Source organism: Anneissia japonica, unplaced genomic scaffold (assembly GCF_011630105.1).
Source record: "Anneissia japonica isolate Jap-2015-1 unplaced genomic scaffold, ASM1163010v1 scaffold287925_len434832_cov202, whole genome shotgun sequence".
Classification (NCBI taxonomy): Eukaryota; Metazoa; Echinodermata; class Crinoidea; order Comatulida; family Comatulidae; genus Anneissia; species Anneissia japonica.
The window spans coordinates 193878-215335 of record NW_022701900.1 but is presented as its reverse complement, the minus strand read 5'-3'; the positions used below and the strand labels follow the sequence as shown (position 1 = coordinate 215335).

The following is a 21458-nucleotide window of genomic DNA, read 5'->3' as shown; positions in this document are numbered from 1 at the left end:
ACTGCACGAGGAAGAGCTTTTCATCAATTTTCCATTACTTTATTTGCATATATACTGTGATACAAGCAATTGTGAATTAATATTTCAAAGTTATTTGTTCATCTGCCAATGAACAAACATTTGGAAACATTGTGATGGCTTTCATCACATTCAGATTCAGATATTTATTACATCAAAATGTCTGTGCATCACGATAATTGGTTTACAATCTTCAGGATGTAATTGTTTCAGTTCTTGTTTGTTAGTACTGTAGATTTATTTTGCAAAACAAATACAAAAGTTCAAACTACACATAAAAAAGTTTTCCAAAGACAAAGATTCTTATATACAAATATATAGAAAAGTATTCCAGTACAAGTTTTCAGTATTTGTGTTACTAAATCATAAATGCAGGTGTGTGTGCAGGTGCACATTATTCACATTTCTTTATTATCTACTTCAAGAGTTAATCCTTTAAATTATACAATTGCACCAATTTATTGCTTGGTTTCACTAAATGAGTCAAACATTTAACAATTATAAAGATATTCCTTGAAAGTTACTTTCAAAATATTGAAGTATGTGAAAGCTATTATAGATATTTTGTAATAGGTTGTTTTTCTTATTGAAAAAATGTACCAAGGACTATAGCCACTTGATGGGATTTGTATTGTTGGCTTCATTGACTTCTCTGAACCAACTAATGAGTTTTCTTGAATCTGTTCTTGCAATCGATATTCCACATGGTTTTTAACAGTATTTATTCTGGATGAACAAATGATTCTTTTTTAAGGCAACAAGCTTTTTTCATTGGAAATATTAGCCTTATTCTATAATTTATAGAGGAATTCACTTCATGAAAAAGTACCAATTATAATTAATAAACTTAGTAGACCTTTAAATGCTATCATACAAATGAATCAGAAAGTTTATGGTTAAAGTTAGAGAAAATAATAAAGAAGACATACAGTAGACCCTATGTTCAGTCAATGGAACATTGCCAAGTATGTTGAATGTTTTCATCTGTATCTAATGTTCAGAATCTGTCAACAACACCTACATTATGAAGATAAAAAGTTAACTGCTCTATGGATGATTGTTTCTGCATTCTTCTCGATTGGTACATGAGGTATTTATTGAAACATGTTGAAGCCATTTACATTATGGATTAGAAATTTCAATTATTATTTTTTTTTTTTTATGGGAATCATCCAACACAAAGCTGTTGCCTCTAAAAGGTGTGAGTAACAAATGAAACAAATTGAAAAAATAACTAGATAAAGTAAATTATTTTAAATTTATGATGACAAACAAAATAAGTCATATGATGAGGAAGTCTGAGGCAGTACGATAAGTACGGTAGTGTGTGAATGAATTATAAAACTGACTGAAAAATTGAATTAGTGTGTTAAAATGGTATCTTAGGTGGAACAAGATTTGACAAACACTTAGACCACCAATTAACATGTTTCAACTATCATCCTGGGGTCGTTTTCAAGTTCAAGTAGGATACGATATGTCTAAAAGGCAGCAGGGGACAGAAGGTTTTTTCACACATGCTTTCATTCCGACACAAAGAATTATTTTCAAACCGAATTCCACTCTTTGTGAGGGTATGAATGCAGGTGCAAAAATCACTGCTAAATAAACATCTCCAAAAAATGTAAAAAAAAGAGAGGAAAAGTAAAACCATAACAAAATGTTCAGCTTAGTCTATCCAGAAACAAGCTACAGTACCGTATTTGGAATAGTGAGTGAAGCCGCTATATGATTCTGTAGAATACAAGTTCTTTAGTCATCAAGCAAACAACTGAAAAACTGATATGGAGCTATGGGCTCAAACTGCATCAATGCCCAGTTTGGGAAAGTCCTATAGCCTTGAGGTTGTACATATATAGAACAAAACTCACTGTTCAGTTTAACAAACTGTTGTTTTACTTCCAACACATTCTTCTAGGACTGTTGTGTTACTTTCAACACATTCTTCAAGGGGATAATTATGTCCAACAATGAAGATGTTTTTCACATGACAATTTAATATTTGTTGATCACTACAATAAGAATAGATATTCAAACATTGCTACTAAAGTATCAACAACACATACTTTAAATCTCTTACGAATGTAAAGTTACTGGAAAATCTAGCACCTACAGTTTACTTTTTTCTTATAATTGAATATTTTGCATCATCCTTGAGAATAGTGTTCAGCCTATTTCTAGGTTCAGAAAAGGTATTCACATAATCATACATTACTATAATTGACTGTACTATAGCAACCCTTTTCCATGCTTATCAGGGCCATGTATTTTCCCATATAAATATCAAAATATTTTATTCATCATCTTGGAGGGGTTTATTATACCAAATTCAATTTGAAATTCTATCCAAATTTAATTTCTTATTATTGATTATTAGCAAACTTTGAGAAAACATGTCTTTATTGGAAAAATTAAAATGAGCTCAGTTGGTAGAACAACCAAGCGATCGGAGAGTCTTGGTTTGAAGACCGCTAGGTACAAGTCCACCTGTTGAAATCCAACATTAAAGCAGGCATTAAGCCATTGGATCATACATCCTTTCAGAGAAAAATCTTTATTGAAATTTGTCTAATCTGAGAATGATTGGAACTTTGATATCATCCCCTGTGTGTATAAATTTAAACAATTGCACATGTTTGCTACACCTACTCTAACATTAATCTGTTCTTTGCTCTTCATGGCAGTCTCTACTGAGTGACCTTCAGTGACCTCCAAAGCTCAGCATTTTCTAGTCTGGCCTGCTGCCCATCTTATTAGACAGTAAAACCAACTAAATACAGTATAAAAATGGAATAAAGGAGATTCAATGCAACACTGAAATTGCAGAAATTAATAAAACTTATTAAATTCAAAATAGCTTGTTCATCAAAGGCTAACCTTTCAACACACAACATCATGGGATATTCCCGCGGAAATAGTCTTGTCGGCTGCCCGATAGTCTTTGACTGATTGTTGTATATTCATTGTTTCACTCTGACCAAACGTTGTAGTGTAACACTACAACGTTCGAGTCAGAGTGTAACACTACAACGTTCGGGTCAGAGTGAAACAATGAATATACAACAATCAGATCAAGACTCCAATTCAAGCTGGACATACCATATGAGAATCTTCAAATACGGGGGCCCAAGACGCAGCTTGTCCATACTTGTACTTCTCCTCCGAGACTCGTCTCCCGTCCTATCAGGAGATCAACAAGATTTTTCTGAGGGAACGTCGCAAATGTTGTATGTTGAAGGGTTAAATATCAATTTCTCTGAATTAATGTTTTATAGTGCTCATTTGAAGGTATATCTCTACAAGAATGCATCTCTAACAAACAACTGATTTGGAAAAAGTTTTTATTAATTTCAAAAAAATCTGAATCAGCACTCAGAATACTGATTTTGATTCAAATTCTGTGCAAGATTTGTTTATCTTTAGTGTTTTGTTCAGTTCAGTACTCTAGAAAATGTAAACAACGTACATTCAAACATGTAGTGATCAATACCGATTACCTTTCAAAGAAGTGAATGAGCTCCATTGTTGTTGTTAAAGTATGAACAAAACATGCAACCTTGTATGCTAAAAGCCTCCAGTGATCCCTACACAGATTAGCCAGATAAACTACAAATAAGATCATCAGTAGAGGCTAAAGATGTCAATTCTCATGATTCTATAAAGAGAATGTAACAAGGTACCACTAATGATGACACATTTCAATGCTAATTTATAAAGACCCAATTATGAGGCACTTAATTTCCACTTATTCTTTACTAAATTACATACCGAGTATTAAACATAATATTATAAGGACAGGTTTCGTTGAAACCTAGTATTTCTTTTTGATAAGGTGATTGTTTTCACCTTAATTATTAGTTGCGTTCCAATACAAAGTATACAGGTAAATAAGAAATGAACCATGAACATAACTTTTATCTACAAAAATTAATTAAGAATATACAGTACATCACTTTAATTTAATAATTATATCTTTAATGTTACTCATGGCATTCAATGTATTAAAAAGGATAATTCAATTAAGTCACACTATTGACCGGTTTTTGCCACATTTCTATGTAAATAATTATGAGATTTGTATAAACACTCATAATTTCCTCAATTTTTATCAAAATCTGTTACTTCTGAGGTGTCACCATGCTTTTACAAATTACTAAACAACACATTCTATAAATCTGTCTGTGAAAACAATAACACAATTTAGCTGCACATCCTCTCCCTGGGCAAACCCACATACTAACATAACAAACTCCCTGGGGCAAGGTTATCCTTCTTACTCAACAGGATGGGCTTACATGAATGAAGTGGAATTCTTTCCAAGGATAAATGCCAATATTTCTAGACTACCCAATACCATCTATGAATAATCAATACTGATTGAATTAAAGAATGTTCAATAATCACATCGTAAGAGAACAAATACCAAGGTTTAATTTGCATGCATTCAAGTGTTTCAATCTATAATTTTAGACCTGCAGTAAGAGAAGAAACATCATGGAGATATGCCTGTGTTACAATTATTATGTAATTACGGATTGTGTACTACAGATAAGCATGTGCTTTTGCATGAAGTTTCTCCTTTGTGTGACTAGTTTGCAAAATTAAAAAAAAAGGATTAAACTTGAATGGTTCCATGTGGTATAGCCCCTGAACCTCTACAAGGGAGCACAACTACTCACATCAGACCACCCCACTAACCATTGTTCCATAACTTATCATAGGTTCTGCCCAACCCTCTTGTAGAATAGGAACTCAATTGTCACTCATGCCCCAACAAGTAATCATGGATCCTTCACTGTTTCCTACAATAGCAGTTTCCACAAAATAAAAATATTAGTCAATTCTGGCAATTTCATATATTGGCATCAGTTCAGACAAAAATTCAAGCCTCCAAACAATAAGGAAGTAATTTTAAACACAACAGGAACTTAAAAATACAGAACATCAAGCTAAAAATAATCTTTTCAAATTAAGTTTTACACAAATCTCAACTGGTTTTCGTTGTAAAAATTTCAGTAAGTTCTCCAATATGCAATCCACAGGGATGTTTCTTAAAATTATTTTCACACAGATTTTCATTCTACATTAAATCATGCGTTATTGTGTATTGTTATATCAAAATGTTACCATAGCTACCAGTCTAAAAGAAGGCCAGTCATAGGCTTACTCTTGGGACTAAAAACTAAAAGACAACTGAATACTGTTAGGTTCAGTATTAGGATCTATGGTTCACTGATTTTAGAAGATATTTGAGAAAGTTTCCACAAATATAATGGATATTTAATCATTTCATTCAATCAAAAAAGACTGTGTGCAACCTCTGTATGTTTAGATCCACATGCTTTAAAGTCTTAAAGACATATTCATTCTGCAAGTATACATTAAAATGTAACATCCTGTTTCAATGAGGGAGGATTATATTTTTCTCTTTTCTCTCCCCGATGGGGGCCCTGGTCCCCCACTGGCGCTACCACTGGTCTCAAGTAAAGTCGGATAATCGCTGCATCATACAATGGTGGTACAACCGCCGATGACTCCAACTCTGCTCCCTGTGAGTGATAGATGGCATGAAGCCGGCTTCTGAATGTTGGTGGCAGTCTGAGGTCGTGTTACTTTCTCCATAGAATCGCATCAGTGGACGACCGCCAGTCGCAGCGAGTGTCCGACTTAACACATATAGTGTGATTTACCTATATATGGGCATGCTGGTATCATATAATAATAATAATAATAATAATTTGGATTTGTAATGCGCAAAATACATAGGTCTCTATGCGCTAGAAATTTGCAAATTAAAATAAACTAAAGAGATGAGTCATCCATATATGGACAAATCACATATATTTTCCACATAATTCTTGATGTGTAGCTACAGCTTTAGACCTACCTCTAATGACTAAACTGATCCATGTGAAGTTAGAGCTTCTGTCCCAGTTTGTGAGTGGTTGAACTGTACATTGATAATATCCTGCATCCTCAACGGTGATGTCACTCATTTGTAAAGACACGCCGTCTTCAGCTACATCAAGGCGCCCTGCATACCTTGAATCTATGTGCGGAGCATTAGGGGTTAGGAGGATGAAGATGGATTCTTGTAGATCGCGGCGCTTCCACTCTAGTAGGAAGGAACCAGTGGCACGTTGGTAGCATGGCAGGATGGCAGACTCTCCAATACTGACCTCTACAACTTTGACAGTCTCACCTGAAAGAATTTAAACAAGATATTGATAATCACTTGAAAAATTAAAACCAAATGTATAAGTTCGGTTATGCTGTACACACAACATCAAAGCTGAAAGAGAGTATACAGCAAGTCTACAAATAACAAACACAGTTGCCTCTATATATGTTGCATCTGTTACATCAACCTATTCACAGTTGCCTGTTATCAAAGTTTTAATTTAAAGTTTAATTTTTTAATGTTTTAATGTCCATAAAGCATTAAATTATTTGAATGTCAAAATTTCTAAACCCCGAAATATTTTAATATCCGTTTTATATACTTTGTATTGCAAAGAGTGTTTTATTGGAAATGGTATGATGTTTATTGGAAAAGGTATGCAATATTTATTTTCTAGATAAAACAATTATTTACTATAAATATAATGTGCAATGTTTTTGCTTTTCCATGGAAACTCATTACAGTAGATATTATGCTTGTGGAGTTAGTAATAAATAAAATCAAATTTGAATTATTTATCTATACCTAATATATAACCCTTGTCATATTTAATAGATTAAACTACACTGAAATTACTTTTGAACTCCTTTGAATTTCAATCTTAAATTCACTATTTTTCATGCCCTAGATTTCCCAGAGGGAAGCCCATTGAGGGAATCCTGAGAAACACTCATCCAATGTCAGACCATGGAGGTATGAATATTATACCTCCATGGTCAGACTAATAAGTTCAATGCTAAGGTATCTCAAGGTTGCCAGCAATCAACAATACTATCAAGGTCACAAACACTGGACATGAACATGTTGATAACTGGTCTTGTTTGAATACCCTAGTGTAGTATTAGTGCACTGATCTGCATGATTTCTACCCTCATGGAGCTAATTTTTTACAGAATAATATGCATGAGGATTAAGATTTAATGTTCAATAGAATTTCAAAATAAAGAACTATAAGGTACTTGTAGTATAAGGTACTTATACAATACTTCAAAGTTATTTTGTAAACAAGATAGGCAGTAAGGTACAAGGTTGAGAAATTGATGCGATGATCGTTTCTAATGACAATCTGCTTAGACTGCCATCAACAAGCAGCAGATAGCTGAGCATCATCAAGCACTCATACATTAGTTGTACTATATTATTAGCATGAATGCATCGTATACAGGTGAGGAGGGCAGGAGTAATTCCCCATCAGACATGACAAGTTCCCCCATCGGCCATGACTTGTTGGACCAAAAATAGGAAAAAATTAATTTATTTCATGAATTATTCCATTGAGAAATTGATGCGATGATCGTTTCTAAAGACAATCTGCTTAGACTGCCATCAACAAGCAGCAGATAGCTGAGCATCATCAAGCACTCACGAAGGGCGGAGATGGATTCAGCCGCAACCACTGCAGTGTACAGTACATGCCCAGCTTTACCAATAAAATAACCTAAATAAAGGTGATTCTTACATTATGGCACAATGCCCTTCCTTATTTGGCACAAAATCCCTATTCTGCACTCTGAATTCAATGAATATTGGAATTTCTGTAGTCTCCCTGGGAAATATCTATAATTCCCACCTGGGTGTATCCCAGTATTGATTGCTCTGCTTATCAATTTTATCACTTTTATGCTTGTCAATTCCTAATACTTTTTCACTTTTAATTATTGACATTTTTGAAATAATTGGTAGCCACATAATGCCAAGCTAGTCCCATTCATAACAGATTGATTTATATTTCAGTAAAAAACACTAACAAAATCCTGATTGTATAAAATACAGTACTCCATTAAAAATACTCCAGATACTAAAGTGATTTGTAAGGAACACCAAGGAGGGGAATACTTCACATCCTTCCATTAATTGAACAAGATTTTCATTAATGTGCAATTAATATTTTAATCTGAGATTGTACTATTAATTATGAGTCACATTTTTAATTATTAAATGAGCTTATTATCTAATCTGCATTATCAAATTTAATCAGCTCTATACCATTCATTGGTATCATAATACTATTATTATCTTGCATCATAATCTGATATTAAGTTAATCTTATTATTTTTGCAATTTAAATAATCACTTTAATTAATCAACCATACTACTACACCTTAACACATTGAATTTCTGCCAGCAAAGATATTCCAGTTGCTGTCATGGCAACTAATGACAACAATTGTTGACGTGTCTTCTTGCTTGCTTTACCCATCAAGGCCTGATTATCGACTAGCATTGATTCTAGACCAAGTTCACTCTTAATTTAATGTAGTGGGAGGAAATTACAACAGGTATTGGTATATTTACAGTGGCGTGCTTAGCTCTTCATTGATCTTATTTATCAGTTCATTACATCACGTAAGGTTAGGTTTGCAATGTGTCTTCAGTTTTCCACTGATCATATTTCCATAATTCACTATAAGTATCGCAACTTTATCTATAGCATCTTTTCAGTTGTTGTGGTTACCACCTTCATCATGTTCAATAATCATATGCTTATCACTCAGGCAACGTTTTATAGGAAATCAAATTTTAATTATTTGATATCAAACTATATTGTTTGTTTTGTGGATTTATTACAAGGTATCAGTGAATAGATGATGTTTTTACAAGCCAATAAAATAATATGATCTGATTATCAATTCATAACAGTTTGTGTTCTTAAATTAAACACCAGTTTTTAATGGCATGACTATGATTATTAATAAAAAGAACTCAAATGAACTAGTAATTCCTCCAAAATATAGTTGAGGAAATAATTTATTATGAAAACAAGTATGTTGATTAATCATATCCTATTTTAATTTAATGCAAATTAATAACATCCTCATTCTCATCACCTATTGTATGTTGTTACTACAATTCCCTAAATATCATGGTTTTGATTTTTATCTACGTAAGTTTTTTTTTACATGTCACTCAAATATTCAGTGCATTAAAGTGTTATTTATGTAGAAGAAATATCTACATATGATTATTATATTACACAATATGCAGATGACTATCCTTAAGCATATATAATCATTGTCCAAAGCATTCTTCTTTTTTTATGAATCCTTTAATAACAAACATCAAATTATTAGACAGGTAGTTAGCCAATCAGTCCCATGTCGTGGGTGTCTTCACTGGAGTGTATCAAATAAACACAGTATTCTCAAGGAAATGAACCGAAAAGTAGCAAAGTAATTACATTTTATGGGCTTACAAAAAAAAGTAAAAATCCACAAATGAACACACTTAATTGTTAAAAGAGCTGTTTTATGATTTTATAATCTTAAATCATTTTACACTTCAATACTTTCAAATCAACAGGTATCTATATATATATGAAAGGTATATGATTCAATTTGAACAGCTTGATAATAGTATTCCTACAGAAAAAAGGTACCACCATAATGTTTACACGCCGAGAGAAATAATTTCAGAAAATTGTTGGTGTGCAAACCCATTATTTGGTATTACTTACATAGACAGTTAACATTATAAATTATCAATTACTGCAATCTTTATGATACCATGTTTTGATTAATATTGAGATATACTATCATTATTATGGTTTCTTTAAAATGAAATAGAAGCATTATTACTGATACAATACAGTACTTCATAAATTAAGGTAAAAAATATTTAGACTTATAAATATGCCAATACGAAATAAACATTAATATCAATCCGAATTTCTGCATATATTGTTATAATCCAGAGTAGGCTTTAATATCATTTAGTTAGACAACTAGTTTACATTTTTTTTATAAGAACCAGTAAAATATTCAGGCTTAAAATGTTCTTACTTTACTTATTATTCAAAGATTCAAAATTATTATACTGCAGTATATTACTGTACTGTATTAGAGTGTATTACATAGTCACACCTACTGCACATAAGGTAAGATAAGGCCAACAGAATTTTACCGTATAACATTTTTTAACATTAACCTTTAATGTACAATATGTGGTTAGCTTGATTTGTTGGTTTTCCTTGTTTTTAAAATAAGAACCTCATTTGAAATTTTACCTCAGCCTCAACTTGTTCTTATTGTTTTTATTTTTAAAGCATTTTCAGTGTCAGTACTTTTACAAACTGTGTTCTTATAAAAAAAAAAGGATATTCAGTGCTAGACCCCTTTAAATTATATTCAGAGTTCATAGCCTCAACCTTCTCTACCCTCCTACCATAATAAACCCTGGGAATCTATAAAATAATTTAATATATATCCTTTTATTTTCAAAATTTAATCCAATTTATGAAAAGGTTTGGCAATTTCAAATAGGCTTTAGGTTTATTATAATAGTATTATCATTGTTCACACTAATTCCTCTCAATGTTTCATGGTTTTATAATATTCCCTAAGAGATTAAACCAATCTGATAACATTTAATTCTTTTGACCTGTTTCACAATTTTAAAAAGAAGATTCATTATTGAATAGGATGGAAAATATTTAACAGAATTTATGACTGGAAAGATTTAGAGGTCAAAAGAAACAGAGCCAAGAATGTGACAAAGGCCTAACTTACTTGTAAAAATGCTAGCTTAAACAGAATTCCAGAGGCATACAGAAGGAACATTAAGATCTCCCTTGGTACTACCGACCAATCAATCTAAACATTATCAGACAGGCATATGAGTTTCTATAGTCAATTTGGTCTGTCTCATTTGATCTTCTTCAGGCTATGTTCACTCACACCAGCTAACAGTTAGCAGGATCAAGATACATGCTCACCTTTGCTTTCATACAAGAAAATTCCCGATCCAGATCAAGATGATGACGGTGAGATCACTGGCCAATAAGAAACTGGAAATTGGAAATGCGTACATGTGTTTAATGATAGAAACACATTAAATTTGCTAAAAGATAGCACTAGCTAACCTTTAGCATATCCAGATCCTGGTAACGGTTAGCGCTAACCGATCGGGTATTCTCACATGGATGCTTACAGTTAGCGCTAACTGATCAGGCTTTCTCTATGGATGCTTGTCTAACGGTTAGCCCCCGATCTCAACGTTAGGGCTCTAGTGTGAACCTATCCTCAATGACCAAATCCACGCATTCAATAAAGTAGGATTTTAATGCATTTACTAAACAAATGTAAACATAGACCGGAGAATATAGACCACTGTACTATAGAATTATTCGTATGAATGCCCTACCATGGTGTGAATGTTGTTTTAAACAGTTAACTGAACTCATAACAAAATCACATCTGCTACTCAGTGATAGTGTGAGGGTTTTTTTAAATAAAATGTTTTGACACTTTGTTGATTGTCTGGTTTGCCTACAGCATGGACAAATACTGGTTTGCCAAAAGCATGGACAGATACTAACACTGCATGGTTGAATGAGTCGTTGAACTGATGGCCCCTGCCAACAAAAGATCTAATGTAGCGTAAAATTAACAGCAGGGGATGAAATTAAAGGAGCAGTTACATAAAGTAATGGAAGGCAACATGTATTATTAAGTAAAATAAAAGTTTTAAAATAACTTAAATATATATAATTAAGAACATGTTATGATATAATTAATATAACTCGTTAAATCAAAGTGAGTTGGTCATTTATTTTTTTGAATGATGATTATTAATTCTCAACCCAAAAAATACTCTTTTGAATAAAGCGAGAGGAACCACTTATTGTACACTGCAATATTTTCACAATCATCATTAGCAGGAAAAAACAACATTCACATATTAAGATTACCTGTTTTCAAATGGTCAATGCAGATAAAGTGTGTCAGTTAAGACACAAATTCACTTAAATTAATTACTAAACATCACACAACTATGAGAGCACAATGAGTCAGTGCATCAACAAGATTATGTTCTGTTCTAATAAGGTTAATCCTCATCATATTTCTAGCAACTCCACCAAAGAGTTCAATGGTTTCAGTATTAATGAACCAAGAAGACACAAATTGAAAACTTCTATAGAAATTAATGGTAATGCTGCTCACCACCCCAGGTAAGTCTCATCAAGAGGAGCAAACATAATTCACATCGTTTCAATATAAGAGCATGATATTGATAACTGATGGCTATACTAGTACCTGTGTGATGCACTGCAAACCATATTTGGGCATGACTGCATAGACATAAGAAACCAAAACCAAATTGAAATTAAAGACAAGTGACAGCTATCAATGTTGAGCTAATTACGAACTTGAAGTATAAACTTTAATATTTAAATTATATATTATGTAAATTAATAGCTTTAAATTGAAAATTAAACCCAATACAATTAACAAATGCATAAATAATACCTTCCTATGTAATATAATTTCTGCATTATATACAGTTAATTGACAGCAATCAATGTATGTATTTTTGGGAGTTTATAATTTTATTGATTCTTAAAAAATAAATGAAAAATGACAATGGTTTCAATTAATATGTCCAGATTTTGAATGATACACAAAACAATTGACTTATTATAATTTTATTGTGAATTTAAACACATTGTTTGTTGAGAGGTATCTTTTTGACATGACATGCATAAAATCAGTGTCATCATCTGTAAGAGTTCTGTTATGCTTTTTTTTTGAGAAATGAATCATACCTGTAGTGGAGATCCTAATTAAAAGCTTACAAGACCATCATACCATAATTGCTAATTTGTCTTATAAAGTACAATTTATATTTATAATAATTTCATTGTTTTTAATTTCAAGTGACTCAATAATTTTAATAATAGTCCTTGAAAGCAATTAAAATACCCATTTCTCTTCTTCTTTATTGTATACGCAAAAAACAAAGAAATGGTATACAATAGGAGCCAAGAAATAGACAAGTCTAATCGAGCTTGGCCCCTTTCTTAACTATCCCCCTCAGTCCCAATAAACGAAATAGAATAAAATAAATATATAAATAAAATAAATAAATAAATAGGCATCAATCTTCATGCTCGGAATATTTGCAGCAATGTACCTTAGAGCCTTACTGTAAGACGCATGATTCATCGTCGCAAGACTTTTTATAACCATCATTTTTCATATTTATAATGCAAGGAAATAAGGTCAAAAAAAAAAAACAACTTTTATGATTTTGCACATCCAGCAAAAATAATTATCTGTAACTTCATAAAATGATAAATTGCAAATAAACCTAAAAGATAACAGTAATTAATTCAGTTTTATTTTTAGTTGGAGTTGGGGAGTCTACATTTCGGGATCTGGGTTGTAGCTCAGACCTTCATACACCAGGATTCTAAATGTGTGGGTTACACAATTTTTGTGGTAAAGTTATGTAAAATCTAAGTTACAAAATGTCTGCCACCCAGTTTCATCTTGTTGAGAAAATTAGGAAGTTAAGTTGAGCCCCTCCCCCCACCCACCGCCCTCCCTTCCTACCCTATCCGCTCCCATTTTCGACTGCCAAATTTATTACTAAAATACATTTATAAATTCAAGTAGGTCATGCACCATGGATATCCCCTTCCTTGTGCTTTTCTCATTCCTCTACAGTTTTTTTAGTTCTCGATTCAATGCCATGAGATCAGCAACAATCTTGCTTAATAATAACTTTGTAATTTTAAGTATCATTGTAGCATAATGCTTTGAATACGTACCAGCACTTATTCATTAGACAACAAATCAACAACATTTAAAAGGTTTTGATTTCATAAAAGAAGCCCTGAAAAGATTTGAATTGAAAATACGAGCTCTTGAGAAATAAATGTTTTGACAAGCTGCATGAGAAAATATTATCCAAGTTGTTATTAGATACCTGTTCGCTGTGTGTATTACATGACATTTGCATATTAAGCTGTTTTGCCAATGGCTCAAGCAGTTACGTCAAGTAGTGTGAAAAAAACATGAATTAAAATATTAATAACATATGTTTCTCTATGAAGGAGAAACCATGACGATAAAAGACAATCACGAATTAATATTTTCTTTAGGATCTTGAATACAATATTAGCATTGCACAAGATCAAAAATGCATAATTCATATCAAAAATATATTTAGGGAATTAAAAAAATCATTTATTTCTCTACTGATTAATAGACATGTCTGTTTAAGATTAATATAGGCTATGCGACTCCTTTTTAGATCTTTTTTCCCAGCACTGAAGACACAGTGTATGCTATGCTAAGCTAATGTTTATCTTTTTTTAAGACGGGCTAAAACAAATGTATTGACAATTATATTAAAAGGAGTTTGGATTTTTAGATCACTCAAATTTAACCAAATTTGACAATTTCACTTTATTACAAGAATAGTTATCGACAAATTCTTGCCATGCTAAATTATGTAGGCTGACCGACATGCATCAAAACTGAAGGATGTAATCTATTTCTTTTATCTTATGCTACAAACCAAGTAAATATTGTGCCATACTTGTTGTTTTTTCCAGATTTTTCCCATCCATGAAAAAAATGTGTTGTTTTGGACAATGTTTTGTTAGCATCACCATATATTGATTTCAATTGATAAGTATACTTTAAATGATAAGGCCAAATCAAAATAAAAGGTTTTCGTCTCCTTTCTCATCATTTTTTGGGTTGCCATGTCATCGATCATTTTTGCTTTCATAAGACAAGACAATAAAAAAATGAAAATTCCAAAGACAGTGAGAATTCAAAGACACTCTACAAATAGCAACAAGTGTCTATGTGGGCCTATGGCAAGACTTCTTTTAAACTTGTTTAACAAAATTTATTTTTGAAAGATCAAGACATGAGGGTAGGAAATTATTTCTGAAAATAATTTTGACAGGCACAAGTAGCTGAAATTTAACTTCACAAGTGACTGAATTTCCCAGAAGAAAAAACAATTACATGTTCATTACATACAACATTTGTAAGGTCACAATAATTCCTAACAAATTTGTTCCAAATCACACCTCATTTTGCATAGCCATTGTGAAGCTGATGACAGCCAGCAACATGGAGAGGTTGGAGGCCAAACCAAAAGTTGTACTCACATGTCATGAGGTTCCACTAAAACTAATCATCTTTTTCTGGTTCAAGGGTAGTTTCAAAATATTTGGAATAGCAGGCCAAGTCGCCTACTTAACAACTACATTGTTAAGATCATGATTACTCAATTAAGATTTTCAGTTTTTAATCAAAACCATCTTTGTGATATTTGTAGACCTAATAAAAACACTGGAATTGTGTAGTTTATCAGAAAAGGCCACACATAGCGCATTTCAACAAAACTCGCTTCTCCAAGGTTGTATATTGTTGTTTGTGTATCTTATGATATCTATACAAGACATAAATGATGTGTTGCCATGGTAATTAAGCAACTAATGTTCAAGAACTTTAATAGCTGGTCATTTTAACAAAAGAAATATTTTACTAAAGGAAGAAAACATCTTCTAGCTGTGTTCTGCTAAATTAATAACGTTTTCAGACAAAAAATTTGAGAACTGATAATGTTCTATATAATGTAACCTCATAAAAAAAAAACCTTCATAGCGATAATATATCACTTATTATTCTGTACATGTAGAGAGTAGAGAGTCAAACCTACTATTATTCTATTTTTCGATATCCAATCTACACTACTAACTAGCCTGTAGATCGCATTTCATCAATTGATTTTTTTTTTGTAGATGAGAACAAAAATGTTTACTGAGAAAACAGATCATGATTCTGGCGGTTAAATAGTCGGCCATTTTGGACAGTAATTCCAGGCTATGTTTATAATGTGCTTATTAACTATAAATATATGAAGTATAAGGTCTACCGCACAAAAAAAAAATCCTCATAAAAGTTAGGTGATAAAAATGATATCAAGAGTAAATGTCAAAATATATTATATCTCTCATTATATTTCCTGAAAGTGGACATTTAAAGTTTAATTCATTTAAAGAAATGATATCTAGTATCCTGGTACAGTACTGTATATACCAATATTAAAGGCAATGGTGAAGATTATAAACAGTTTTGAACTAAACATTCAGAAGGAAAAAAAAAAACCACCCAGAAACATAAACAGGATGTGGCTAGTTGCTAGCAAGCTACTAGGAGTGTTTATCCTAAATTGATAATGTATGAGATTATTTATATTAGAAAACATGCTTTATGAAGTGACGTCACTTGATATTACAACTTAACATCTTTGAGGAACATTTAGTGGGCTACAATTCCGAATGTATGCTCTGAAAAAAATTATTTAGTGAATTAGCCAGGTTAATAATGACACTAACTATGCTAACACAATAAACTTGTCTTAATAATATAATTTGACCTCAAATCTGCAAGATAAAATGCTTTCATCATCCTAAAATAAAAATAAAGAAAACAGGATTTTTCTGGTGGTGTCCTTGTAGTTTGGGACTTGGAGAAATAAACACTACAAATTTAACAAGGATGAACAAACCGTTATTGTAACTAATGATGACATTTAAGAAATGAGGATGGATTCAGTTGTTCTTATCACAAGTCTTGCACCATCAATCAAAACATAAGTATGAGCTATATACTGAACTCTACTTGTATTTCTCAGCAAAATTTAAACCAAGAACGTACAGCCTAAAAATATATATGTTTATTATGTGCATATGTGGGAGGGGGAGGGGAATGTATGAATAAATGTTCAACTCAAAATAGTATTTTTGCTTTTAGTTTTAAAGTTCTTATATTATTTTTTATTAATGTCTTTAGCTTTACTTTCCTCTGCTTTTATTAGTTTAAGATTAACTGCACCACTTTTATGAGCTGCCACTGATGACAAAGCGAAATGTCAATTAAATATCATTATTTATTATACTGCCACATAATATGTTACACTAAAATAGCTTTCTTTCAACTGAAATAATTTGAATAACTCATGAAAACTTATTAAAATACATCATAAAAAGAATATTTCATTTTTATGGACCCTACACACACTTTACAATGATATGATGCTTATGCTTCAAAAATAAAATTTTCAAATTGATGTTAGCTATCCCCAGCACTGTCTCAAGGGCACCCTTGTAAAATGATGAACAGGCCAACAAACAAAAAAACTTGCTGCTCTATAGTGAAACAATACCCCTCTAAAGCATGTCTGTTAGCACATGACTCAATACTTGAATGATCAAGAGATGATTGAACCATGTATTCACCTGAAGCTATTTGTAGAAGCAATAAAAGCAACCAATGAAAACAAAATGTCAACTTCTTTGTAGCACTCAACAATGTTATGATCATAGAGAAGGAAAACCACAAGGTTGTGGTAGGCTGAAACCACATGCACAAATCAAATTAATTCATTTTTGTTGATTGATTTATGAAATTTACTTGGTATCTATTCACAATAAAAGCATCAAATAGAAACATATAATATAAAAAGAAATTTATCTAAAACTATTTTTTAAAAGGAAAAAGAAAAACTATATTATTATTATATTTACTGTACAGTAGTAAGTAGACACCACAATGACCCAAGCAAGTTTTTGTTCTATTTATGTACATTGTTCCTATTTTTTGAAGAAATGCATGAAAAAAGTTTTTGCATTATTATATGCATTATAAAAATGTAACTTTATTAAAATTAATATTAAAAACATCACTTTGGATTAATATTAAGATTAATATCAATTTAAAGAAAAATGGTTTCTATTTATTGAATCTATCAGGATTTTTACATTTTTAACATGGATTAAAATGGTGACCTCAAATTAACAGACAGTAACTTTTATTTCAGAATGCCATTCTCAAAAAATTATCTCAATACGGTTTTCAGTTATTGCCTAGCAATTATGTAGTAAATATTGTTAGGGCTCATGGATAAAGTAAAGCTATGAACTTCCCACTATATAGATCCAAAATCAGACGATGTTTTACTATGTTGTCAGAATAGTTACAACTGACAATAAAAAATAAGAACATACTCAAAGTTGATATATATCAAAGCATTTTGCAAATGCACTCCTAATACTTAGAAGTTTCATGTCTATTTTAAGCTCATTTGAACATTAGCTTATAAATGCCTGCACTCCAGATAAATTCCCACAACACTGATTTGGAGTTGGTAATGCTTTGGAATTTTCACTGGAACCATTTCTAGTAAAGTACTAGATTGCCATGTAGAGTACAGTACTTCTTTATTTACACATTTTTTCTAGAAACATTAAACATGTGTGTTGATATGGTACTGATATATTTTAGTACTGGATATGGTATTGTAATATGATAAATGAATCCATATACATACTTATATATATACTATTGATTTTTTAGTATGTATGTATCATTTTTACCTTCTGTTTTTTATATTTAATAATAATATTTATTTATAAAGCGTATATTTTCAGATTCCTGTTCAATGCGCAATTAATGTACTGTACATTTAACTACTATATTGTGTTTGCATTTGTTTTTCTAGTTTTATACTACTTTTATTTATATGGCCTTGCACGGCTTTGATGAAAAACACCCTTGAGTGAATAAGTTTTACCATGAAATAAAGTATTTATTATTATTAATATTATTATTATTTTTAAAAAAATAAAAATAATTAAAATAATAAAAGTTAGAGGATAATTTCCATGCGATCATAATTATCATCATCCCATATTGTCTGCAAGCACGATTGTGAAACTCACATTTTCAACAATGTCAAAAGCTCTACACTATAGGTTTTATGTGACCAATACCTGTGATATGCCCACATATGGGTATGATATGCCCATATATGGGCATGATAACCTGTCCATATACAGTATTAGACAAATCACAAGTATTGTCAAAGGAAATCTAATAGTGTGGACAGACAATTGATTTTTTAATTAGGACAAGTTTTTTCTCAAGGTAGTTTTAAAAAAACTTACTATAACAGTATATTTATATATAACATTGTATTACAGTATTTGGTTGTTGAGGGTTTAGAGATTCAAGCAAATGAGCCAATCTGTTTATACTTGATGATACCTCACATGACCATAAACAAAATCTAAAGGTGCCAACCTCCATTTGAGAATAATACCTCAAATCCATGCATAAACAAAATGATTAATTAAATTATGAATTTAACAATTTGTGAAAATGGTTTTATTTGTAATAGGATTAGCAAAGCTGAATTAGCACCTGAATGGAATCAATATCTACACACCAAAATGTTGATACTCATTTTGAACTTAAGCAAAACAAATTAGTGGCAGTGAGCAGACGACAAAATCATTGGCTAGTAAGCAGACGACAAAATGTGCCTTTTGAATTTGTTCTGCTAAAAGGTAATTGTGAAATAAATAAAAAATTTAAAGGGAATTGTTTCCTAAGCGATTTTTTTGAAAAAGTGATTTTTAATCAATTTTTTCTTCCCAGTCGAAACTGGCCCAATGTCTTAATAGTCTGGTGCAGGTCATCTAATCTTAGTACCAACTTTGTAAACATGTTTGAACTTGAGGTTGTACTAACTCAAGAATTTCAATGTCAGTAGATCTTCTTCAATAAAATCAATCTTGTATTGATAGCACAAAAGTAATGGATGAGTTCTTTCATTGATGGCCTCAATATAACCATATATCGAACAGTTTCACACACCCAACACCTAAGTTCATTCATTCTCAAAAACAATTGAATATTTCAGAGGATAAGTGGGATTGTAGCCATGAGAGATTGGTCTGTGTTGTACAGGTTAGCCAATACTTGGTATCATTCAATGGTGGTAGTCAGAAGGTATTATACTTTTTTCTGCCTCATTAGCAGACGACTAAAGCTTTTGTTGCTGCGATATAACCTTCAATAATTCAGAGTTAAAAACAATGTTTTACAATAACATTTAGAAAAAAATATTAAGCTGTAATAAATATTATTTAAAGTTTTTTATTTATCTTTCATTTAAAAAAGTTTTAAAAAAAGTTTTATTATATTTTAAAATCAATCATGATGTTTTATGATTTTTGCAAAGTAACACCCTCATTGGGACGTACTTCATTGTTAAATTGACAAGTACATCCTGGTGAAGTCATTGTTGAGACTTCAGCTTTCAAACAACCAGAACTGTTAAAAGTAAATAAAATTCTTCTGACCCTTTATTCTACAGGTACAGGCCTACCCCTTTTCCCCAGGCATACCCTACTACAACTGATCAATAAGCTTTAACAAAAGAATCAATGAAGGCAGCTAAAATCTTCTTGTCAACAAAATTGAAATTCAAAATACTCTTTGTGTAACATGATGAAACAAAACCCTAGCCCTCATTTTGATGTAAAAAAAAGGTTAGGATGTTAGTTAGGCAGATGTACCAAAAAGCCATTAAACATCAACTAAACAGTGTGTAAGCCTATCGTATAATGAATAATATACTGAGTACATATTGCTAACAAGTATTTCATTGTCAATCTAATAAACAAAGACCAGTATTAATCAATATCGTATGACCTACAAAACAACTATTATAAAGCCTTTAAGTGCACAGTTCCTCATCTCCATCTAACGGTATACTATTTGAAATGGTTAACCAAATATCTGGAGGAATATGCTATTTGATAATTGGTAGATGACAAAGGAAACATAGTTACCAAAAATTGATCATTCAATTTGTTCAAACAGAAGCAGCTTGGTAAATATCATACAATTTTTGTTTTGAACGATGCAATGTGATTGAGAATGGTACAGTAACTGTACTTTTTTTAAGTGATATTTTATACCCAGGTGTTCAAAACAATCCAGAACTATACATATCAACTGATGTCACAAATAATCCACAATGATCAAATTAAATTAATCATTCAAATCATCATCTCACAAGTCGATCAATAATCAATATTTGTTGTCTGGAACAACTGATTATCTTCTTGTAATATCACTGTTTATTATGCAGTTTTATAGAAAAATTGTTATTTCGCTGAAAAAAAACTTTAAAACTTAACGAAAGCTTTGTCAATATTAACAATTCTATATCTGTTTTCTGAAAGTTTTAAAAAGTACTGTAAACATAGATCTAGAATATGTGGAACATTAATTTAACTTTCTTAGATATAAACACAGTAAATTCAAAGTGTATTGTCACCGGATGAGATAACAATCACTACATTTTTGGGTTGAATACTTTAATCACATTTCTTTCAGACGAGTCTCAAAACTTTCTCAAGCAAAAAATTATATGCAACAGCTTGGGGCAACTTACAAGATATTTGACACCTTTCATTATAAATCCTACCTCTTTGGATTTTTGAATAAATCTCTCTATATTTTGGAAACTAGGTCCATAACATTATTAGTATTTAATTACAAAAATTATACCAGACAATAACAATTTAGTGCAAGTGAAAACTGACACACTCAAGGAGTTTTTGGTTTATTATTCAAATGAATGTGTATGCTATAAAGATAAC

General features: G+C 31.3%; 1 protein-coding gene across 2 annotated transcripts in view; it reads right to left on the bottom strand.

Moving 5' to 3' along the window:
- Nucleotides 1-21458, bottom strand: part of LOC117103738 (protein turtle homolog A-like) — a 43749-nt gene that overhangs the window by 19902 nt on the left and 2389 nt on the right. For both annotated transcript variants that reach the window (XM_033244344.1, XM_033244345.1), the window contains exon 2: nucleotides 5906-6220. In XM_033244344.1, coding sequence (XP_033100235.1) covers nucleotides 5906-6220 — 315 coding nt within the window. The remainder of the gene's footprint in view (nucleotides 1-5905; nucleotides 6221-21458) is intronic.